Source organism: Sapajus apella, unplaced genomic scaffold, assembly GCF_009761245.1.
Source record: "Sapajus apella isolate SASKATOON/1434 unplaced genomic scaffold, GSC_monkey_1.0 scaffold37, whole genome shotgun sequence".
Taxonomy (NCBI): domain Eukaryota; kingdom Metazoa; phylum Chordata; class Mammalia; order Primates; family Cebidae; genus Sapajus; species Sapajus apella.
Window position 1 is genome coordinate 10,133,032 of NW_022436977.1, and position 25,009 is coordinate 10,158,040.

Genomic DNA, 25,009 nt, shown 5'->3' on the forward strand with positions numbered 1-25,009 from the left:
TAGATTGCTTTTGGCAGTATGGTCATTTTCACAATATTGATTCTACCCATCTATGAGCATGGGATGTGTTTCTATTTTTGTGTCTTCTATGATTTCTTTCAGCAGTGCTTTGTAGTTTTCCTTGTGACATCTTTCACCTCTTTAGTTAGGTATATGCCTAAATATTTTGTTTTTTTGAAGCTATTGTAAAAGGGATTGAGTTCTTGATTTGATTCTCAGCTTGGTCGTTGGTGTCTAGTAGTGCTACTGATTTGTGTACATTGATTTTGTATCCTGAAACTTTGCTGAATTCATTTATCAGTTCTAGGAGCTTTTTGGATAAGTCTTTAGGGTTTTTTAGGTATATGATCATATAATTGGTGAGCAGTAACAGCTTGACGACTTCTTTACTGATTTAGATGCTCTCTATTTCTTTCTCTTGTCTGATCGCTCTGGCTAGGACCATAGAGTTGGCGAAAGTGGACATCCTTGTCTTGTTCCAGTTCTCAGGGGAAATACTCAGCTTTTCACTGTTCAATATAATGTTGGCCGTGGGTTTGTCATAGATGGCTTATATTACTTTAAGTTATGTCCCTTCTATGCCCATTTTGCTGAGGGTTTTAATCATAAAGTGATGCTGGATTTTGTAATCAAATGCTTTTTTTTTGTTTTTTGAGACAGCCTCACTCTGTTGCTTAGGCTGAAGTGCAGGGGCATGATCTTGGCTCACTGCAACCTCTGCCTCCCAAATTCAAGCTATTCTCCTGCCCCAGCCTCCCTAGTAGCTGGGATTACAGGCATGCATCACTACACCTTGCTAAGTTTTTGTGTTTTTTAGTAGAGACTGGGTTTTGCCATATTAGCCGGCTGGTCTCATACTCCTGACCTTAAATGATCCACCTACCTCAGCCTCGCAAATGCTGGGATTACAGGCATGAGTCACCATGCCTGGCTTCAAATGCTTTTTCTGCATTTATTGAGGTGATCATATGATTTTTGTTTTTACTTCTGTTTATGGGGTGTATTATGTTTATTGACTTGGGTATATTAAACCAGCCCTGCATCCCTGATATGAAACCCACTTAATCATGGTGTATTACCTTTTTGATATGCTGTTGCATTTGGTTGGCTAATAATTGGTTGAGGATTGTTGCGTCTGTGTTCATCAGGGATATTGGTCTGAAGTTTTCTCTTTTTTGTTATGTCCTTTCCTGGTTTTGGTACTAGGGTAGACTTGCCTTTTTTTTTTTTTTTTTTTTTTTTTTTGATGGAGTTTTACTCTTGTGACCCAGGCTAGAGTGCAGTGGCGCAGTCTCGGCTCACTGCAACCTCTGCCTTTCAGGTTCAAGCAGTTCTCCTGCGTCTCGAGTAGTTGGGATTACAGGTGCCCGCCATCATGCCCAGCTAAGTTTTTGTATTTTTGGTAGAGACGGGTTTCACCATGTTTGGCAGGCGAGTCTTGAACTCCTGACCTCAGGTGATCTGCCTCCCAAATTGCTGGGATTACAGGCTTGAGCCACTGCGTCTGGCCTTAGTACTGGCTTTATAAAATGATTTAGGGAGGATTTCTCCCTTACCTTTTGGAATAGTTTTAGTAGGATTGGTACCAGTTCTCTTTGAATGTCCATTACAATTTGGCTGTTGGGCCAGGCGCATGGCTCACACCTGTAATCTCAGCACTTTGGGAGGCCAAGGCAGGCGGATCACCTGAGGTCAGGAGTTCGAGACCAACCTGGCCAACATGGTGAAACCACATCTAACTAAAAATACAAAAATTAGCAAGGTGTGGTGGTGCGCACCTGTAATCCCATCTACTCAGGAAACTGAGGCAGGAGAATTGCTTGAACCCGTTGGTGGAAGTTTCATTGAGCCGAGATCTTGCCACTGCATTCCAGCCTGGGGACAGCAGAGCAAGACCCTGTCTAAAAAGAAAAAAAAATTCATTTGTGAAGCCGTCTGGTCTGGACATTTTTTAATTGGCAATTTTAAAATTACTGATTCAATCTCGTTACTTGTTATTCGTCTATTCAGAATTTCTATTTCTTCCTGGCTTCATCTGGAAGGGTTGTTATTTCCCTCTTCTAGGTTTAGGAATTTATCTGTCTCTTCTAGGTTTTCTAGTTTATGTGCATAAAGGCATTCATAGTAGTTTTGAATGATCTTTTATATCTCTGTGGTATTGGTTGTAATATCTCTCATTTCATTTCTAATTGAGATTATTTGGATCTTCTTTTCTTGGTTAATCTCACTATTGGCCTATCAATTTTGTTTATCTTTTCAAAGAACCAGGTTTTTGTTTAATTTTTCTTTTGGTTTTTTTTTTTCTTTCAATTTCATTTAGTTTTGCTCTGATCTTTATTTCTTTTCTTGCCCTGGGTTTGGGTTTGATGTGTTCTTGTTTCTCTAGCTTCTTGAGGTGTGAGCCTAGATTGTCTATTTATACTCTTGCAGACTTTTTGATGTAGGCATTTAGTGCTATGAACTTTCCTCTTAGCACTGCTTTTAGCAGAGGTTTTGATTGGTTGTGTCACTATATTATTGTTCAGTTCAAAGAATTTTTTAATTTCCATGTTGATTTCATTGTTGAACCAAAGATCATTCAGTGGCAGGTTATGTAATTTCCATTTATTTGTATAGTTTTGAGCATTCCTTTTGAAGTCAATATCCAGTTTTATTCCACTATGGTTTGAGAGAGTACTTGATATAATTTTGATTTTCTTAAACTTATTGAGATGGCTGGGTGCAGTGGTTCATGCCTGTAATCCCAGCACTTTGGGAAGCCGCGGCAGGTGGATCACCTGAGGTTAGGAGCTCGAGACCAGCCTGGCCAGTATGGTGAAACCCCGTTTTCTCTACTAAAAATACAGAAATCAGCCGGGCGTGGTGGCGGGTGCCAGTAATCCCAGCTACTCAGGAGGCTGAGGCAGGAAAATCACTTGAACCCGGGAAGCAGAGGTTGTGGTGAGCCGACATCACGCATTGCACTCCAGCCTGGGCAACAGAGTGAGACTCTGTCTCAAAAAAAAAAAAAACTTATCGAAACTTGTTTTGTAGTTTATCATTTGATCTATCTTGGAGAGTGTTCCATGTGCTGATGAAAAGAATGCATATATTCTGCAGTTGTTGGGTATAATGTTCTGTAAATACCTGTTAAGTCCATTTGTTCTAGGGTGTAGTTTAAATCCATTGTTTCTTTGTTGACTTTTTGTCTTGATTACTTGCCTAGTGCTGTCAGTGGAGTACTGAAGTCCCCCACTATTATTGTGATGCTATCTCATTTCTTAGGTCTAGTAGTAATTGTTTTATAAATTTGGGAGTTCCAGTGTTAGTTGCATATATATTTAGGATTGTGGTATTTTTCTGTTGAACTAATCTTTTTATCATCATATAATGTCCTTTTTAAACTTTTTAAACTGTTGTTGCTTTAAAGTCTGCTTTGTATAAGAATAACTATTCCTGCTCACTTTGGTTTCCATTTGCATGGAATATCATTTTCCACCCGGTTACCTTAAGTTTATATGAGTCCTTATGTGTTAGGCAGGTATCTTAAAGAGCAGATATTTGGTTGGTTGATTTTTATCCATTTTGCCATTCTGTGTCTTTTAAATGGAGCATTTAGGCCATTTACATTCAACATTAGTATTGAGATGTTCTCTCAGAATGCCTTCCAAGAAGTAAAAAAAGTATTGAGATGTGAGGTACTGTTGTATTCATCATGCTAGTTGTTGCCTTATACCTTTTTTTCATTGTGTTTGTTTTATAGGTCTTGTGAGATTTATGCTTTAAGGAGGTTCTATTTTAGTATACTTTGAGGTTTTGTTTAAATATTTTGAACTCATTTTAGCATTCTTGTAGTGCTGGCTTAGTAGTAGCAAATTCAGTATTTGTTGGTTTGAAAAAGACTTTATCTCTCCTCTGGTTATGAAGCTTCATTTCACTGGATACAGAATTCTTAGCTGATAATTATTTTGTTTAAGGAGGCTAAAGATAGGACTCCAATCCCTTCTGGCTTGCAGGGTTTCTGCTGAGAAATCTGCTGTTAATCTGATAGATTCTCCTTTATAGGTTACCTGATACTTTTGTCTTACAGCTCTTGAGATTCTTTCCTTCATCTTGACTTTAGAAAACATGATGACTATGTGCCTAGGTGATGATCTTTTTGCAATGAATTCCCCGGGTGTTCTTTGAGCTTCTTGTATTTGGATGTCTAGACCTCTAGTAAGACCAGGGACGTTTTTCTCGATTATTTCCTCAAGTATGTTTTCCAACTTTTAGAGTTCCCTTCTTCCTCAGGAGCACCAGTTATTCTTAGGTTTGGTCATTTACATAATCCCAGATTTCTTGGAAGCTTTGTTCCTTTTTTGAAATTCTTTTTTCTTTGTCTTTGTTGGATTGGGTTGATTTGAAAGCCTTGTCTTTGAGCTCCAAAGTTACTTCTTCTCCTTGTTCAATTCTATTGTTGAAACTTTCCAGTGTATTTTACATTTCTTAAAGTGTGTCTTTCATTTCCAGAAGTATTGATTGTCTTTTCTTTCTATCTATTTCTCTGGAGACTTTTTCATTCATATCCTCCTGTATTGTTTTCTCAATTTCTTTAAGTTGATTTTCACCTTTCTCTGGTGCCTCCTTGAGTAGCTTAATAATCAACCTTCTGAATTCTTTATTTGGAAATTCACAGATTTCTTCATGGTTTGAATCCATTGCTGGAGAGCTAGTGTGATCTTTTGGGGATTTCTAGAACCTTGTATTGTCATATTACCAGAATTACTTTTCTGGTTCCTCCTCATTTGAGTAGACTGTTTCAGTGGAAAGATCTGGAACTCAAGGGCTACTGTTCAGATTCTTTTGTCCCACAGGGTGTTCCCTTGATGGGGTGCCCTCCCCCTCCCACTAGGGATGGGGCTTCCAAAGAGCCAGACTGCCGTGATTGTTATTGTCCTCCTGGTTCTAGCCACCCAGTCAGGCTCCAGGCTGGTGCTGGGGAATATCTGCAAAGAGCCCTGTGATGTGATCTGCAGGTATCCCAGCCATGGCTAATAGCACCTGTTCCGGCAGTGGTGGCAGGCAAGTGAAGTGGCTTCTCTTGTAGTCCTTCGTTTAGTGTGTGTCAGGTACTGGTTGTGCTAGCAGTGAAGTTGTCACGTGGACAGACTCAGGACCTCTGGCTAGACAGAGTGTTACGGAAAGTAGAATTAGCTGTTGTTTTCTCCTTCTTTGGAGCAGGTGTTCTGAGTTGCTGTAGTGGCTTGAGTTGGTTGGGCTCCAGCCAGGAGGTAACACTTTCAAGAGAGCACCAGCTGCAATATAGAAGAGAGATACAATCTTGATTATAAAACAACAGCTAATTCTGCTTCCTGTAACACTCTGTCTAGCCAGAGGTCCTGAGTCTGGCTAGGTCCACCATCAGGTGGGGATAGAGTTAATTGGGTCTGGGCTTAGACTTTCCTTGGGTGGGGCTTGCTGCAGCCACAGTGTGGGTGGAGGGGTGATTCTCAGGCCAAGGAAGTTATGTTCCCAGGGGCATTATGGCTGCCTCTGCTGTGCTACACAGATCACTAGGGAGGTGCGGGAAAGCTGGCAGTGACAGGCCTTACCCAGCTCCCAGGCAGCCACCAAGGCCAGTCTCACTCTGGCCATGCCATCCCAACTGCACTGAGTTTATATCCAGGCAGTTGGTGAGCAGGGCTGAGATCTTACCCCAGACCAGAAGCCTTGCCACTGAGAAAGCAAGAGGGCTCTTAGGCCTCACCAGTCCCCACCTACCTGTACTATTGGCTGTGGCTTCTGCAATCGCATCTGTACTTCCCATTTGCCTCTCACCACCTGCACTGATTTCTGCTTAGGAAGATTCTTGCTCAGTCAAAATTATTACGTAGTTTAGCTACAAGCTTCCTTCACCCTGTGATTCTGCCCCATTTCTACTGGCTACCTTTCCTTTTCCAAGGACCTCTGTGAAATCAGACCAGGAATGGCTTCCTTGGGCTTAAGCTGGGGACTGGAAGTGCCTGCAGGGCTCTTCCTGCTGCTGCTTCTACTTTTATATTTTGCTCAGCTCCCTTAATCTATTTCGGCTCTAGGTAAGGTTAAATCCTTCTCCTGTGATCTGGATTTTCAGGTTCCCCAGTGGGGATGTATGTTCAGAAGCTGACCTTTTCCCACCTCATACTTTGGTAACTCACAGTTTTTCACCTATCTCGTGGCATTTGTAGCAGCAAGCCACTTGTTTCAAAGGGTCTGTGAATTCTTTCAGTTTTCCTGAGGTGTTTCTTGCAGTGTTCCTGAAGTGATTCTTGGAGTAAAAGTTCACAATGTGAGTCTCCAGATGCTGTTCTGTATATCCAAGTGGGAGCTGCATGTTAATCCTGTCCTCTATCTGCCATTTTCCTCCTATCTCCCAGTAAATATAATTCTATATTGAAAGCTAAGAGTTGGGTTTTATCTAATTTTAGAATATTAAACTTTGTTTTGGATATATTTAGTATTTTCCTTACATAAGTAAATCATTATTGAATTCCTGTAAACATTTTAGTGTAAAATCACAAATATAGTAATAATAATTAACATTTAATAGATGACTACTGTGTGCCAGGTGATTTTATTGCTTGGGTCACTCAGTCTTCACAACACTTTAGTATAAGTGCTGCTATTCTTATTTCAGAGGAAATAGATGTTCAGAAAAAAAAATATGAATAAGTAAACTTGTGGGATTTGAACCCAGATCTGGTTTGCATCTGAAATCTATGCTATTTCTACCAGGCCATATGTCTTAACTGCTTTAACAGTGAGGTGTGGCATGTTGAAAAGTCATTTAAAGGTTGGGCACAGCGGCTCACACCTGTAATCCCAGCACTTTGGGAGGTTGAGGTGGGCAGATCACCTGATGTCAGGAGTTCCAGACCAGCCTGGGCAACATGGCGAAACCCCATCTGTACTAAAAATACAAAATTGGCTGGGAGCAGTGGCCCACGCCTGTAATCCCAACACTTTGGGAGGCCGAGGCGGGCAGATTGCCTGAGCTCAGGGGTTTGAGACCATCCTGGCCAACTTGGTGAAACCCTGTCTCTACTAAAATACAAAACAAACAAACAAACAAAAACTAGCTGGCCATGGTGTTGCATGCCTGTAGTCTTAGATACTCAGGAGGCTGAGGCAGGAGACTTGCTTGAACCCAGGAGGCAGAAGTTGCAGTGAGCCAAGATCATGCCACTGCACTCCAGCCTGGGAAAGAGTGAGGCTCTGTCTCAAAAAGCAAAAAAAAAAATTTCTTTTAATTAAAAAAAAAAATACAAAACTTAGCTGGGTGTGGTTGCATGCACCTGTAATCCCAGCTACTCAGGAGGCTGAGGCAGGAGAATCTCTTCAACCCAGAAGGTGGAGGCTGCAGTGAGCTGCCAAGATTTTCCTACTACACTCCAGTCTGGGCGACAGAGCAAGATGCTATCTCAATAGTAATAATAATAATAAGTCATTTAGATTGAATATATGTTTTTTTTAATTTGCTAATATTTTATAAGCAATTGTCACATTTATCTTCATATTGAGATTCAGTCATATTTTTCCTTATACCAAATTTTACCAGATCCATACATTATTGAGCATTTTTCTTTTTCAACTATTTGAAACAATATGATTAGATATGAGAAATATCTGTTTTTTTAAAGTTTAGTAAAACTCTCTCTAAAACGGTCTAGGTCTGGAGATTTTTTAAAAAATAGATTTCATCTAAATCACATCTGGGCGCCTCCCAAGAGCATCATATTGGTCATAAATGCAGTTGAGAAAATCTTACTAAATCACAGTAACTCCATCTGCACTATTGGAATAACTCAAACACATGCCATACTGATGGTGTGACTATAGGCATGAATAAAAAACAACATTGTTATTAGCAGAATAAATTAGTAATTTTTGCTTACACTGTAAATTTTAAATGTATTCTTTGTGGCCCAATAGAGCCATGACTTTATTTTTGAAAACTCATGCTTGCAGAGACACTAAAATTTCAAGATGTTGAATGACGTGTGCAGTAATACCTCAATTACTTAAACTCATCAGGAAATGAGTTATTTTGTATATGCAAGTTATGTTCAGAAAAGAAAAAATGAACTTTTTTTCCCATAGGAAATGAGGTCATATGAAAAAGATACCTGCACACACGTTTGTAGCAGCATAATTTGCAATTGCAAAAATATGGAACCAGGACAAATGCCCATCAATCAACGACTGGATGAAGAAAATGTGATATATATATATATATATATATATATATATATGTATGGATAGATAAATAGATAGATAGATAGATCATGGAATACTACTCAGCAATAAAATGGAATAAAATAATGCTTTTGTAGCCACCTAGATGGCATTGGTGACCATTATTCTAAGTGAAGTATCCCAGGGAAAAAAAAAATGGTCATGGGCTTTGGAACTGGATTCTGGTCTTGACATGGTCATTTATTAGTCAATTGTCTTTGGAAATTAGTTTAATTCACCTAAGCCTCAGCAGCTTCATATGTTCAATGAAAATTATACGTAACACATGGAGTTATTTTAAAGCTCAAATGGGAAAATGATGCCTCAGCAAGAATTGGAGAGCATATTTGGATTAAGATAATTTGAGGAGAGTTGAATAAAAAGACGCTTCATAAAAGTGGGAGCAAGGCTTAAGGAGACCACATAGGGCAATGGAATGCCCTATGACCAGTATTAGTGGGCATCACTATCGGTGGTGGGCAAGGAGGTGGAGGCCGTTACCAGAAAAAAAAAAAAAAAAAAAGAGATTTCTATAATAGTGATTATTGAGATTTCCCAAAGTCAGTTTTGGTAATTTGTCTTCTAAATTGTGCAATTTATCTTTTCAAATTTATTGCCATAAAGTTTTTATTTGCTTATCTATACTTTATCTATATCATTTATTAATTTCTAATATTCTTTTTTTTGAGACAGGGTCTCACCCTGTTACCCAGAATGGAGTGCAGTGGATCTAACTTGATTCTTAATAAAGTAAACTATCCTTTGTCTCTGCTTGTTTTAAAATTCTTCGCCTTGGTATATTACGGGTTCATTAGTCTAAGTTCAATTTTATATTTATTTAGCTCATAATTTCATAATTTGGAGCATACTTTTACTCAAAGAACTTTGTCATTCATGAGTTCAAGGAAGTTCAAAGCTATTGTCTTCAAATATTATCTTCTTGGTTGGGTGTGATGGCTCATGCCTGTAATCCCAGCACTTTGGGAGGCCAAGGTGGGCAGATCACTTGAGAACAGGAGTTTGAAACCAGCCTGGCCAACCTGGTGAAACTCTGCCTCTACTAAAAAATACAAAAATTAGCTGGCTGTGGTGGCACACAGCTGTAATCCCAGCTACTTGAAAGACTGAGGCATGAGAATTGCTTGAACGCGGGAGGCAGAGGCTGCAGTGAGCCAATATTGCGCCACTGCACTTCAGCCTGGGTGACGGAGTGAGACTGTCTCAAAAACAAAAACAAAAATAAAACAACCAAATATTACCTTCTTGTATTCTCTTTATTTCAGTATGTATTTTTAAATTACACAAGTGTTTTTCTTCGTTTTTTGAGATGGAGTCTTGCTCTGTCGCCCAGGCTGGAGTGCAGTGGCGCAATCTCAGTTCGTTGCAACTGCTGCCTCCGGGGTTCAAGCGATTCTCCTGCCTCACCCTCCTTAGTAGCTGGGACTACAGATGTGCACCACCACACCAGGCTAATTTTTGTATTTTTAGTAGACACTGGGTTTCACCATATTGGCCACACTGGTCGTGAACTCCTGACCTCAAGCAATTCACCTGTCTTAGCCTCCCAAAATGCTGGGATTACAGGCTTGAGCCACTGCACCTGGCCAACTTTCTTATATTCTCTTTATCTTCCTCAGCTATGTTGTGTATAATATCCTCAGATCTATCTTCTAGTTTATAAATTTTCTTCAACTAATATTATGTTAAACTTGTCCAAGATGTTTTTAGTTTCATTGACAACATTTTTTATTTTGAAAGCTCTGGAATTTTTTTCACACCTCTCTGTTCTTTGTCAGTAGCTTCTTAGTTTTCATTATGGATATTAGCCTATCTTTGCTGTCTTTAAGTAAATATGTTTAAAATGATTAGTCTCTTTCAGATTGTTGTGTTATTTCAAAATCTTGGGGAGCTAGTCGTCTTATTTGTTGTGTCTGCTGATTTTTCCTTATACTGTAACCTCTGCCTCCCAGGTTCAAGGGAGTCTCCTGCCTCAGCCTCCTGAGTAGCTGGGATTACTGGCGTATGCCACCAGGCCTGGCCTCTTGTGAATTGTGCCTTTTTGCCTGATCACTCATCTTCAGCAAAAACTTCTTTGTGTGTGCATGTGAGGAAATATCATGTATTCTTATTTGCAAAAGACTTGCTTATGAGGAACACCTGGAGCTTCAGTTTCTCACTAGAGACATTTTTTCCAAACTTTACTTTCTAAGACTAGTGAGCAGAGATCTTATAGCATTCTTTTCACTAAGAGTGCTGCCCTTCTATGATTCTGGTTTCATTTCCACCTCCCTACCTCTGTACCTATATCAGCATTAAATTTCCAGTCTCCTTCCTTTGATATTAATCTATTTACATGTAAAATCTTTCCAAACAGCTTTACGTCAGCTTTTGAGATGATCCAGCCTTTAAATTTGGTGATGAGGCATTTACTTACTTTTGAAACTGAACTATATATTGAACCTTTCATTTATTTATTTTTTATCAAGAATTTTTATGTGTTCATAGTATTTTACCTGTTCATAAAATTGCATGTAAAACTTAGTAAAAGTTTTAACTTGTGTTGCTATTAACAGCAAATTTCTTTTTTATGTTTAATAGAAGAGTATGTAAATTAGATATGTGAGTTTGAAAATTATGTATCTTATTTTTACTGTCACTAGTGGTCACTTTAATATTTTTCATAAACCCATAAAGATGTTTATTTTTCTATAGCAAAATAGTTTTTGTTAGTTCTCCTCACGGCTAATAGCAATGATTTCCTGCATGTTCTACATCATATGAATCATTAGTAATCTGAAGTAAAATGAAGTATACTTCATTTTTACTTTTTATCCTTTGTGTGTGTGTGTGTGTGTGTGTGTGTGTGTGAGATGGAATTGCACTCTGTCGCCTAGGCTGGAGTGCAGTAGCACGATCTCAGCTCACTGCAACCTCCGCCTCCTGGATTCAAACAATTCTTCTGCCTCAGCCTCCCAAGTAGCTGGGATTACAGGCAACCGCCACTGCACCTGACTAATTTTTTCTATTTTTGGTAGAGATGAGGTTTCACCATGTTGGCCAAGCTGATCTCAGACTCCTGATCTCAAGTGATATGCCCACCTTGGCCTCCCAAAGTGCTGGGATTACAGGACGAGTGCCTGGCTCTATTTTCCTTCTTTTGCATTACCATTTAAAAATATTATTTACAGGCTGGGTGTTGTGGCTCACACCTGTAGTCTCAGCACTTTGAGAGGCCAAGATAGGAGGACTGCTTGAGACCAGGAGTTCAAGACCATCCTGGGCAACAAAATAAGATCCCATTTCTGCAGAGAACAAGCATACAAAGCAAAAATTAGCCAGGTATGGTGGTGTGCACCTGTAGTCTCAGCTACTTGAGAGGCTGAGATGGGACAATATTTTTAGTGTGTTCTCCACTGCTTTAGAAAAGCCGTTCTTTTTCACTTTTGCCCTCAAGTTCCCCACTCCTGGGTTCTTAATGTTATTTCTCCGTGTTCTGGAACATTTCCTTGAGTAATGTATTTAGAAAAGCTGACTAGGTAGTGTTGGCATTTGCCATCATGAGTGAGCAACAGTATACTCAGATAGAAAATTATTAGGACTTTTTATTAGGTAGGTTCAAGCTGAGCATTGTAAAATAAAGATCCAAGTGTACAGACCAAATAAAGATGAAAATTTAGTTCTCTTTAATGTAATACTGTGTTAGACAACAGTGCTCAATGACTGTGTTCATAAGGCCATCCTGGCTGGCGGGATCACCTCTTTTATCACATTATTTGGCTTTCATCTTTGAGCCTATGAGGCCTTTTCCCCTCCTTGCCCCACTCCTTTGAAATGTCGTCAAGACCCTTTACTAGGTTTTGTTTGTTTGTTTGAAACGGAGTCTCACTCTGTTGCCCAGGCTAGAGTGTAGTGTCGTGATCTTGGCTAACTGCAATCTCCACCCCCCAGGTTCAAGGGAGTCTCCTGCTTCAGCTTCCTGAGTAGCTGGGATTACAGGTGTGCACCACCAGGTCTGGCTAATTTTTGTATTTTTAGTAGAGACAAAGTGTCACCATGTTGGCCAGGCTGGTGTTAAACTCCTGACCTCAGGTGATCGGCCTGCCTTGTCCTCCCAAAGTGCTGTGAGTACAGGCGTGAGTCACTGCACCCATCCTTGCCAGTTCTCATTAGTTCTCTTTGATGGCTAAAACCTTTTACGCTAACATAAGAAAGTAGATAGGAGATAAAGTATATAGGAGCTATTGCTATAGAGTTTAAGGAGATAGAGTTGGTATTGGCAGTGCTGGTTTTGCCTATGTTCCCTTCTCTAGAGTTGATGTAGTTACCTAGAGTATCCTCTCTTGGAGTTGATGTGAATTAAGTACTGTGGTTTTAAAAAGAGAACCCTAGAAAAGTAGCGGGGGCCATTGATAAAGAACAGGTAGGTCATTAGTTGCCCTATTTTCAGTGCTAAATTTTGCATTTTTTCTTGAAGAAAATATCTTTGATTTATTTGTTTAGGATTTGGGGGTTAGCTTTGATGTGTAATTACTTTAAATGTCAGTTGATTGTTAACTAGACAATGAGAAATAAGTGACTGACTTGCTACCATTGTTTTTGAAGGGAGAAATTCAGAAAATATATTTACTGAGAAGTTAAAGGAAGACAGTATTCCTGCTCCTCGCTCTGTTGGCAGTATTAAAATCAACTTTACCCCTCGAGTATTCCCAACAGCTCTTCGTGAATCACAAGTAGCAGAAGAGGAGGAGGTAGATATACTTACTGTAGTTACAACTACCACAAATTAAAATGCTTTGTTTTTATTTCATCCATGGAAACTAGAATTGGTTCTGAATTTCTTTTTTTTTGTTGTTTAATCGCCATGAATATCCATCCCTCACCCACCGCAGATAGGTCGCGGCCAGGGAGAGCGTGATGTCACCACATCGATCGGAAAACTGAATTTCTTAAGTATTTATTATACTAAAGATATAACATCATGAATGTATTTTGGAATTTCCTTATGAGAAAATATATTTTGCAGGTATTTTTTGCCTCAAGAATAGTGATAAGAGAACACTGATTTAATATATGTACAGTAGAGCGTGGAGGGCGTGGAGGTTCAAGCCTGTAATCCCAGCACTTTGGGGACCGAGGTGCTGGTTCACTTGCGCGACCCCACTACTGATCAGCACGGAAGTTTTGACCTGCTCCGTTTCCGACCTGGGCCGGTTCACCCCTCCTTAAGCATCCTGGTGGTCTCCCGCTCCTGGGAGATCACCATATTGATGCTGAACTTAGTGCAGACACCCGATCGGCATAGCGCACTGCAACCCAGAACTCCTGGGCTCAAGCGATCCTCCCACCTCAGCCTCCCGAGTAGCTGGGACTACAGGCACGCGCCACTGCGCCCAGCCAAATACATCATTTTCTATAATGTTGATAGATTTATAAACTCTGGATCAGTATGTATTTCGGAAGGAAGATACTTGGAAATTATTAATATATCATTACAGCTAATTATTACCAATAACAGGTATTTCTAATGTGACATTTGAGAATTAATATCTTTCATGCATTTATAAATTCCTAAGCCGTAGATTTCAAATATTGTATCTTTAGTTATATCAGCTTAAGAGCTGCATTTTTTTGGCCAGGTGCAGTAGCTCATACCTGTAATCCTAGCACTTTGGGAGGCAGAGGTGGGAGGATTGCCTGAGGTCAAGAGTTTGAGACTGGCCTGACCAACATTTTGAAACCCCATCTCGACTAAAAATTCAAAAAATTATCCAGACATGGTGGTGAATGCCTGTAATCCCAGCTACTTGGGAGGCTGAAACAGGAGAATGAATTTAGGAGGAGGAGGTTGCAGTGAGCTGAGATTGCGCCATTTCACGCCAGCCTGGGCAACAAGAGCAAAGACTCTGTCCCCCCCAAAAAAAGGACTGCATTTTTTTTTTGAGACAAAGTCTTATTCTGTTGCCCAGGCTGGACTGCAATGGTGCAATCTCAGCTCACTGCAACCTACGCCTCCTGGGTTCAAGTGATTCTCCTGCCTCAGCCTCTCTAGTAGCTGGAATTACTGGCATGAGCCACCACACCTGGCTGATTTTTTGTATTTTTAATAGAGATGGGGTTTCACCATGTTGGTCAGGCTGGTCTTGAACTCCTGACCTCAGGCAGTTCACCTGCCTCAGCCTCCCAAGTGCTGGGATTACAGGCATGAGCCACCACACTTGACCAAGAACTGCATTTTTTTACTGCAAGGCTGAATTGATACGTCTTTCAATTGAAAAATTGTAGAAATAACAGGCTCCTTAAGACACAATGACAATATAAATATTAATTATTTCATGGTATTAAACAATGTATTTTTCTGTATTTTTAACATTTCTATAATTACACAATTATAATCATTTTAAAATTGTGTGTGTATGTGTACACACACCAGACACACCTTTTCATTTTTTTTTTTAGAGTTGGGGTCTTGCTCTGCTGCCCAGACTGGAGTACGGTGGTGCAATCATGGCTCACTGTTGCCTTAAACTCTTGGGCTCAAGTGATCTCCCTGTATATTTTTCAGTATAGAAAAATAAAAATACTATAGCCAAGAAAGGTAAAATAATAATCACATGGGCTGGGCATAGTGGCTCACGCCTGTAATCCCAGCACGTTGGGAAGCCAAGGCAGGCAGATCACAAGGTCAGGAGTTCGAGACCAGTCTGGCCAACATAGTGAAACCCCGTCTCTACTAAAAATACAAAAATTAGCTGGGCATGGTGGCACACACCTGTAATTCCAGCTACTCAGGAGGCTGAGGCAGGAGAATCCCTTGAATCTGGGAGGTGGAGGTTGCAGTGAGCCGAGACCATGCTACTGCACTCCAAGCCTGGGTGACAGAGGGAGACTCCATCTTGGGGGAAAGAAAAACCAAAAAACAAACAAAAAGCCATCATCAAATAGTATGTTAATCTACTCTGGCTGCTATAAACAAAGTGCTACTATAGACTGGGTGGCTTAAACAACAAACATTCATTTCTCATAGTTCTGGAGGCTGAGAAATCCAAGATCAGGGTGCCAGCATGGTTCTGGGTAGGGTCCCATCATAACTTGTAGACAACCACTTTGTCATTGTGTCCACATGGTGGGTGGGGAGCTCTGATCTCTTTTTCTTCTTATAAGGATGCGAAACTCATTTTGGCGGCTCTCCTCTCATGACCTCAACCTAACTACCTCTCAGAGGCCCCACTTCCAAGTACTGATTCATACTGATGGCTAAGGCTTCAATATATGAATTTGGAGGAGAGGTAGGGAAGACACAAACATTCAGTGCATAACAAATATTTCCATCCATTGGAGGAAAATGAAAAATCTAAAAGGAAATGATAATAAAAATAAAACCTTCGTTTTTTTCATGAGACTTCTTTCTTATTCTAGTGGCTACACAAACAAGCCGAGGCTCGAAGAGCAATGAATACTGACATACCTGAACTTTGCGATTTAAAAGAAGAAGAAAAGAACCCAGAATGGTTGAAGGATAAAGGAAAGTAAGTTGTTTGAACTCTGACCATGAGCTTTATCATGTGTGAAGACAGTAGTAGTTATCACAGGATGAGTATGGTGGCTCGTGCCTGCAATCCCAGCCCTTTGGGGAGGCTGAGGTGGGATGATCACTTGAAGCCAGAAGTTCAAGACCAGCCTAGGCAACAAAGTGAGTTTTTGTCTCTACAAAAAACAAACAAACAAAAAACATTAGTCCGGTGTGCTGGCAAGCACCTGTAGTCCCAACTACTCAGAAGGCTGAAGCAGGAGGATCCCTCCATCCTAGGAGTTCAAGGTTGCAGTGAGCTATGATTGTGCCACTGCATTCCAGTCTAGGCAACAAAGTGAGACCCTGTCTTTGGACAAAAAAAGCAGTTACCACATTTTCTAGATGTGGTGTCTGTGCGTGTGTTGTTGGAGAAGGATATTTTGAATAAGCAAATGAGGTAGACAGGGCCTCCATATTTAAAAAGTAGGATAACAAGTAAGTCATTGAGGCTCTAGAGATTTTCTCTTTTTTTTAATGTCATAAAAATGAAAAAAAAATTACAGCGTTTGGAATGCTTATTAAAATAAATTCCTTTTAAAATCTCTTTTACAGCTGGGTGCAGTAGCACATGCCTGTAGTCCCAGCTACTTGGGAGGCTGAGGCTGGAGGATCGCTTGAGTCCAGGAGTTCTGGGTTGTAGTGCGCTATGCCAGTGGGTGTCTGCACTACGTTCGGCAGCAATATGGTGACTTCCCGGGAGCAGGGGACCACCAGGTTGCCTAAGGTGGGGTGAACCGGCCCATGTCGGAAACGGAGCAGGTCATAACTCCCGTGCTGACCAGTAGTGGGATTGTGCCTGTGAATAGCCATTGCACTCCAGCCTGGGCAACATAGTGAGACCCTGTCTCTAAAAATTAAAAAAAAAAATGGAAAAAAAAATCCCTTTTACATTTGACATACGTCCTTCCTGATGACTCCGATAAAAACAGGCTTTTTGGAAAGCTAGCACTATTTTGATTATTCATATCCATTTTTTTTCCTTTTTTTTGTTTTGAGATAGAGTCTTATTCTGTCACCCCAGGCTGGAGTATAGTGGCACAATCTCAGTTCACTGCAACCTCCACCTCTCAGATTCAAGCAATTCTCCTGCCTTAGCCTCCCAAGTAGCTGGGATTACAGGGTCTACCACCACGCCTGGCTAATTTTTTTGTATTTTTAGTAGAGACAGGGTTTCACCATGTTGGCCAAGCTGGTCTCAAACTCCTGACCTCTAGTGATCCACACACCTCAGCCTCCCAAAGTGCTGGCTGATTACAGGCATGAGCCCTAGTGCAGGACTTATTCAAATCCATTTTTAAAAGATTAATATATTATTGCCTTTCAGATCAGTGGTGTAGAAAGAAAAAAGATTACCATATTATCCCATAAATTACTTTATATTTGGGTAATGATTTTATTCATTTGTATATGGCTCTCTGTGTGAATATTTTAACATACTGATCAAAAACAGTGAATTCTGGTATATTCTGAGTGGAAATTTATGTTCATATTTCAAGGCAGCTATAGACATTTATTATATTTCATCATACACACGTCTATGTTTATTTTCCTATTGCTTCTGTAATAAACTACCACAAAGTTAGTGGCTTAAAACAACACAAATTTATCTTTTAGTTCTGGAGTTCAGAAATCCAGAATGAGTTTCAGTGGGCTAAAATTAGGTGTCAGTTGCTTTCCTTTTAAAGGCTCTAGGGACCAATCTGTTTTCCTAAATTTCCAGCATCTAAGCTGCCTGCATTCCTTGGATTGTGGCCCCAGCCACTGGTTGCATTGTTCTGACCTCTGCTTCCACGGTCTCTTCTCCTTTTCTGACTCTCCTGCCTCCTTTCTCTTATAAGGCCTCTTGTGTTTACATTAGTCCTACCTACTTGATGCAGGGTACTCTCTCCATCTCAAACTCTAAATCAATCACATCTGCAAAGTCCTCTTTGCCACGTTCGGTAACATTCATAGGTTCTAGGATTAGAATGTGGACATCTTTTGTTGGTGTGGGGGGAGCATTATCTGTCTACTACAATGTCTATATTTTTCTTTCCTTTCTACTTTTTCTTGTTTTTTTCTCTTGTCTGTTACAACACAAGGGATTGTCTAGTGGAGTTTAGCTGGATTTGGCAATTTTTCTGAAGGTTAGAAGCTGGGAACTGACAGTTTGGTTCTTCTAACTCCCAAGAGTAAAACCATATATAATCTTTTCTCCTCCTTCTCTTCTTCCTTCCTTTCTTCCTTTGTATTCATTATTTAGTCGTTAAATAAGCAATTATTGATTGCTTGCTATTTGCCAGACTATAGGCATTGAATGAGAGAAATCAGGAGGAGAGAGGCATACACAAATACTTAAAATACTGTGTGGGAAGTGCAATAACATGGATAAGAACAAGGTAATACGGGGTAGGCATGGTGGGTCACGCCTGTAATCCCAGCATTTTAGGAGGCTGAGGCAGGCAGATCACCTGAGGTCGGGAGTGCGAGACCAGCCTGACCAGCATGGAGAAACCCCATCTCTACTAAAAATACAAAATTAGCCAGATATAAAAGGCATGGTAGCTCATGCCTGTAATCCCAGCACTTTGGGAGGCCACAGTGGGTGGATCATCTGAGGTCAGGAGTTTGAGACCAGCATGGCCAACATGGTGAAATGCCATCTCTACTAAAATACAAAAAATTATCCAGGCATGGTGGTGGGCGCCTGTAATCCCAGCTACTTAGGAGGCTGAGGGTAGATGATTGCTTGAACTCGGGATGCAGAGGTTGCAGTGAGTTGAGATCGAACCACTGCCCTCTAGCATGGGTAACAGTGAGACTCCCATCTAAAAAAGAAAGAAAAAGAGAGAGAGTAAAAGAGAGAGAGAGAAAGGGAGAGAGAGAGAGAAAGAAAAAAAGAGAGAGGGCCAGGTGCCGGTGGCTCACGCCTGTAATCCCAGCACTTTGGGAGGCAGAGGCAGGTGGATCATGAGGTCAGGAGGTCGAGACCATCCTGGCCAACATGGTGAAACCTTGTCTCTACTAAAAAAAATACAAAAATCAGCTGGGCATGGTGGCAGGTGCCTATAGTCCCAGCTACGTGGGAGGCAGAGGCAGGAGAATCACTTGAACCCAGGAGGTGGAGGTTACAGTGAGCTGAGATTGTGCCACTGCATTCTAGCCTGGGCGACAGATTCAGACTCCATCTCAAAAAAAAAAAAAGGAAAAAAATAAAGAGAAAGAATTGGGCCTTTACCTAATACCATGTACAAAAATAACTCAAAATGGATCAAAGACCTAAATGTAAGGACTAAACTATAAAATTCTTAGAAGAGAACACAGGGTGCTTCCTTACATTGGATTTGGTAAAGTTTCCTGCATATGACTCCAAAACAATAGGCAACAAAAGAAAAAATGGTTAAGTTGGACCACATCAAAAATAAAAATTTTGTACATTGACGACACTATAAACAGAGTAAAAAAGCAACTCATGGAATAGCGAAAATATTTGCAAATTGAGAATATATATGAGCTACTCTTCAACAACAAAACAACCTAATTTAAAAATAAGCAAAGAGCCCAGAGCCACCACTCACACCTGTAATCCCAGCTTTTGGACAGGCCAAGGTGGACAGATCACTTGAGGCCAGGAGTTCGAGGCCAGCCTGGCCATCATGGTGAAACCCTGTCTCTACTAAAAATAGAAAATTTGCAGGGCATGGTGACTCACACTTGTAATCCCAGCTACTCTGATTCTCTCAGCTATGAGAATCACTTGAATCTGGGAGGTAGAGGTTGCAGTGAGTTGAGATGGCACCACTGAACTCCAGCCTGGGCAACGGATCAAGACTCTGCTCAGAAATATAATAATAATTTTTTAAAAAATAAAAATGACCAAAGAACCTAAATAGGCATTTCTCCAAAGAAGACAAATGGTTAGTATGAAAAAATGTTTAGTATTGCTAACCATTTGGGAAATGCCTGTCAAAACCACTATGAGATGCCACTCCCCACCCTTTAGGATGGCTACGCAGAAAAAAAACCAAAAAACAGTAAATAACAAGTGTTAGTGAGGATGTGGAAAAATTAGAATCCTGTGCATTCTTGGTAGAGGTGTAAAATGATACAGCTGCTATGGAAAACAGTATTGTTGCTCAAAGAAGTAAAAATAGAATTTTTGTTTTCTTTTTCTGAGATAAGGTCTGGCTCTATAGCCCATGCTTGAGTGTAGTGGTGTGATCTTGGCCCACTGCAACCTCTACCTCCCAGGCTTTTCAGCCATCCTCCCACCTAAGCCTCCCAAGTAGATGGGACTAGCTAATTTTTATAGTTTTTGTAGAGACAGAGTTTTGCTATGTTACCCAGGCTGGTCTCAAACTCATGAGCTCAAGCAACCTGTCCACCTTGGCCTCCCAAAGTGCTGGGATTATAGGTATAAGCCACCACACATGGCCAAAAATAGAATTGTTATATCATCTAGTAATTCCAATTCTGGGTGTATACCCAAAAGAACTAAAAGCAGAATCACAAACAGATAGTTGTACACCCAGGTTCATAGCAATAACACTCAAAATATCCAAAACATATAAGCAACCCAGGTGTCCATTGAGGGATAAATAGATCAATAAAATGTGTCATATCCATAACAATGCAGTGTTATTTCAGCCTTAAAAAGGGAGGAAATCCTGTCACATGCTACAGCATGGATGAACCTTGAAGACATTATGCTAAATGAAATAGGCCAGTCACAAAAGGACAAATGTATGATTTCACTTATGTGAGGTACTTAGAGTGGTCAAACTGACAGAGACAGAAAGTCAAATGGTGGTTGTGAACGACTAGAGAGGAGGAGGATCGGAGAGTTACACTCTAATGGGTATGGAGTCTCAATTTGAGAAGATGAAAAAGTTATAAACATGGATGGTGGTGATGGTTGTACAATGTAAATGTAGTTAATGTCACTGAATTTTACATTTTAAAATGTTTAAAGTGGTAAATTTTGTTATATATATTTTACTACAGTTTAAAAAATAAAAGTCCAGGCATTGTGGCTCAAGCCTGTAATCCCAGCACTTTGGGAGGCCAAGCTGGTGGAACACAAGGTCAGGAGTTCAAGACTGGCCTGATCAACATAGTGAAACCCTGTCTTTACTCAAAATACAAAATTTAGCTGGGCATGGTGGCTGTGTAATCTCAGCTACTCAGGAGGCTGAGGCAGGAGAATCGCTTGAGCCTGGGAGGCAGAGGTTGCAGTGAGTTGAGATTGTACCAATATTCTCCAGCTTGGGTGACAATGCGAGACTCCGTCTAAAAAAAAAAAAAAAAATTTTTGTTGTAGACACTGCAGGTTACCTAGCCAATATTTATTATCTCCCTTTATCCTTATTGGCTGAGCCCATATTTTGTTTATGTGTGCAGACCTTGCCCGTATGACTTAGGATGGTGACCTTATTCCAAGTTCAGGGATAAATTCTCATTGACTTCAACAGATCATGATTGCTTTAGTTACATTCCTGCTTTTTTTTTTTTTTTTTTTTTTTTAAAAGATATAGGCACAAAAATACTTATTATAATGTTCTTCATAAAAACAAAAGTATTGGAAAACAAGACCCCTAAATGTACCCAAGTAGGAGGAAATTGGTTTCAAAAATCCCAGCACTTATGAGAAAATACTGTAAGAACAATCTGTGTATTATGTACACTCTGTAAAAATGTATTTCTCCATTTTCTAACATGAAAAGATGGTCATGTTTTTGAATTTTTAAAAGCATTCTAAACAGCAGTACATAGTAGTAATAGTATGAATAGTAAAATTGGGGAGGTGGGGGTAAGAGGAGAGAGAAAGAGAGAGAGATGGCGGTGGGGGGTGGGGGAAGCAGGGAGGGAGGCAAGGATAAAGGAAAAGAGAGTCTGAGGGAAAGACAGAGAAAAGAGAGAAAGAGAGTTTGAGGAAGAGAAAGACTGCTTTTTATTTTTGTTTTAAGGGCATGTACTTTTGGTCAATGAGATGTGAAAGGAGGTAAACTGGGAGTTTTCTGGGAACGATTTTCTTTCTCTTAGGAAACATGTACCAGAAAATATTGTTACCTTTTCTTCCAATGAGTATTATGCCTGTATGTGGCACCTTGAGCTAATATGTCCATGAAGATAACCAGCCAAATTATGGTTTCTGCTGAGTATAGTAGAATGGACAGATGGAAGGAGCCTGTGACCTTGATAACATCTTTGAGCTGCTAATTGGGCTTGGAGCTTCTTTCCTCTGGACTTCTTATTTTTACTTTTTGATCTTCCTTATAAGGTCCTTAATCCCATGGACTTTTAAAATGTGAGATAGGCTGGGTGCAGTGGCTCACGCCTGTAATCCCAGCACTTTGGGAGGCTAAGACAGGCGGAACACAAGGTCAGGAGTTCGAGACCAGCTTGGCCAACATGGTGAGCCGAGATTGCGCCACTGCACTCTGTAGCCTGGGCAACAGAGCTAGAAACTCTGTCTCAAACAAAACAAAACAAAAAAAGTGAGATAATTAATTTCCTTACTTGTTTAAGCCCAGTTGAGTTGTGGTTCTGTTACTTGCATTCAGAAACATTGCTAATACAAGGCATTTCAGAAATGTAAACTGTACCCACAGAATTAGATTTTCTAGTTTGTACAAGTTATTTTCAGCTTGAGTTTAGCTCAAATTAGGTGTGACAATGGTGTCATCTTAACTTTTAGTCAGTTTACTGGGTACTTTTATAGGTTTACTTTTGACATGTTTAATATTCCAGAGGAGCAAAGTATGCAGTAAAATGGAATGAACATGAGTATGAAGTTATATTTATATGACATTTTTATTTTTAGCAAAGTGTTTTCTGTTTTCCTGTTTGTGTACTTTTTCAAATTTTTGTAAGTGGAAATTATACATAAAAAACAAACTTTGCATTTTGAAGAAATTCTTTAATTGTGTACATCTCTTTATTTGAAGAGAATTTTGGAACATTTGAACTGAAAGTGTATATCCATTGCAAGTAACCAAAAAACCCAGCTCAAACTGGCTTTATATTGGAAGGAATTTATTGTCTTATAAAACTAAAAAGCTAAAGGTGTGTTTTGCATTTCAGGTAAAGCTTGATCCAGCAGCTTAACTGTATCATAAAGGCTCAGTTTCTTTCTGCCTTTTTATTCCTTTCATATTCTCATAGTATCAGCTTTATTCTAATGCCAGCTCTTCCATGTTAAAAGTGGTCAGTAACAATTTGGGCTATGTGACTTCTTCATTTATATCCAGCAGGGGGAGAAGTTTGCCCAACTTTTTATTCTCCAACTTTGAAACCAACCCACAGGCTTCATTCTAAATAGCACATTAGGTCTTGTGCTGTGGCTCATGCCTATAATCCCAGCATTCTGGGAGACCCAGGCAGGCAGATCACGAGGTCAAGAGATCAGGACCATCCTGGCCAACATGGTGAAACCCCATCTCTACAAAATGTACAAAAATTAGCTGGGCATGGTGGCATATTCCTGTAGCCCTAGCTACTCGGGAGCCTGAGGCAGGAGAAACACTGGAACCCGGGAGGTGGAGGTTGCAGTGAGCCGAGATTGTGCCACTGCACTCCAGCCTGGTGACAAAGCAAAACTCCGTCTCAAAAAACAAAATTGAAAAAAAAAAGTAAATAGAACAATATAGGTCTTACAAGCCCATCCCCGAGTCAATTACTGTAGCAAAAAGAATGAAAATATGCCTACTGGCTTAAATTACTAATGTCTACCCTTGGAAATGGGAGTGAGATCCATCCCATTCAAATGGTAGGCTGGTGTATGTGAAAGAGAGATGGATTCAGTACAGTCAACCATGTTTACCCTACAGAGAATGCAAAAAGAGGTAAGCCATCCTCTCTGTGAAATACAATTAGATATTATTTCTGTGTTTCTGTTTCCATGTTAAATTGTTTTTCTTTTCTGTTTTTGTCTCATTAGCAAATTGTTCGCAACAGAAAACTATTTGGCAGCTATTAATGCATATAACTTAGCCATAAGACTAAACAATAAGATTCCACTATTGTATTTGAACCGGGCTGCCTGCCACCTAAAACTAAAAAACTTACACAAGGCTATTGAAGATTCTTCTAAGGTATGGATATCTCTTTCTTATATGTATATCCATTAATTGGTTTAAATGATGATCTTTTTCTGTTCAGTTGAAATAATTGAGATACGAAGATTTAAAAAATTGTCTTTCTTATTAAACCTTTTGTTTTTAACTGATTTTTTACTAATGGACAAGGAACTGGCATTTGTTGTGACTTCTATGAATAGTTAGATTAAAAATCAGCTTTTGCCGGGCGTGGTGGCTCACGCCTGTAATCCCAGCACCTTAGGAGGCCGAGGTGGGCGGATCACCTAAAGTCAGGAGTTCGAGACCAGTCTGGCCAACATGGAGAAACCCCATCTCTTAAAAAAAAAAAATCAGCTGTTACTGTATTGCCCTGATGTACCACTTCAAGTTCACAAAGAAATTAGTAAATGTTTTTTTTTTTTTTTTTTTTTTTTTTTTAAGACGGGGTCTTGCCCTGTCACCCATGCTGGAATGCAGTGGTAAGATGACAGCTCACTGCCACAGCTTTGACCTCCTAATCTCAAGCTATCCTCCCCACCTCAGCCTCTTAAGTAGCTGGGATTATAGGCACGCACCACCATACCTAGCTAAGTTTTTGTTTTGTTTTGTTTTTTGTAGAGACAAGGTCTCCTTATATTTTTCAGGTTGGTCTCGAACTCCTGATTTCAAGGGATGTTACAACCTTTCAAAGTGCTAGAATTACAGGTGTGAATCACTGTACCCTGCTGGAAATTAGTCAATGGTGGTCAGTTGTGCCCTTTCCTTTCCTTTTCTTTCCTCTTTCCTTTCCCCCTTTCTTTAATTTTTTTCCTTCTTCCTTCTTTCTCCCTCCCTCTTTTTTCCTTCCTCTTTTTTTCTTCTCTTCTCCCTCTCTCCCTCCCTTTCTTCTTTTCTTCCTCTTTCTTTCTTCTTCTCTCCCTCCCTTCCTTTCCCTTTTCTTCCTTTTCCTCTCCTCCCCTCCCCTCCCTTCTCCTCCCTTCCCCTTCCTTTCCTTCCTTTCTCTCTTTCTCCCTCCCTCCCTCCTTCCCTCCCTCTCTCTCTCTCTCTCTCTCTCTTTCTTTCTTCCTCCCCCTCCTCCTCTTTTTTTTTTTGGAGGGGAGACAGAATCTCACTCTGTCACCCAGGATGGATTACAGAGGTGTGATCA

At 40.2% G+C, this 25,009-nt stretch overlaps 1 protein-coding gene across 3 annotated transcripts in view; it reads left to right on the forward strand.

The window, feature by feature from the left end:
- The window catches only part of DNAAF4 (dynein axonemal assembly factor 4), a 60,259-nt gene that overhangs the window by 29,211 nt on the left and 6,039 nt on the right, over positions 1–25,009 (forward strand). For all 3 annotated transcript variants that reach the window (XM_032297393.1, XM_032297391.1, XM_032297392.1), the window contains exons 5-7: positions 12,838–12,983; positions 15,652–15,761; positions 23,724–23,877. In XM_032297393.1, coding sequence (XP_032153284.1) covers positions 12,838–12,983; positions 15,652–15,761; positions 23,724–23,877 — 410 coding nt within the window. The remainder of the gene's footprint in view (positions 1–12,837; positions 12,984–15,651; positions 15,762–23,723; positions 23,878–25,009) is intronic.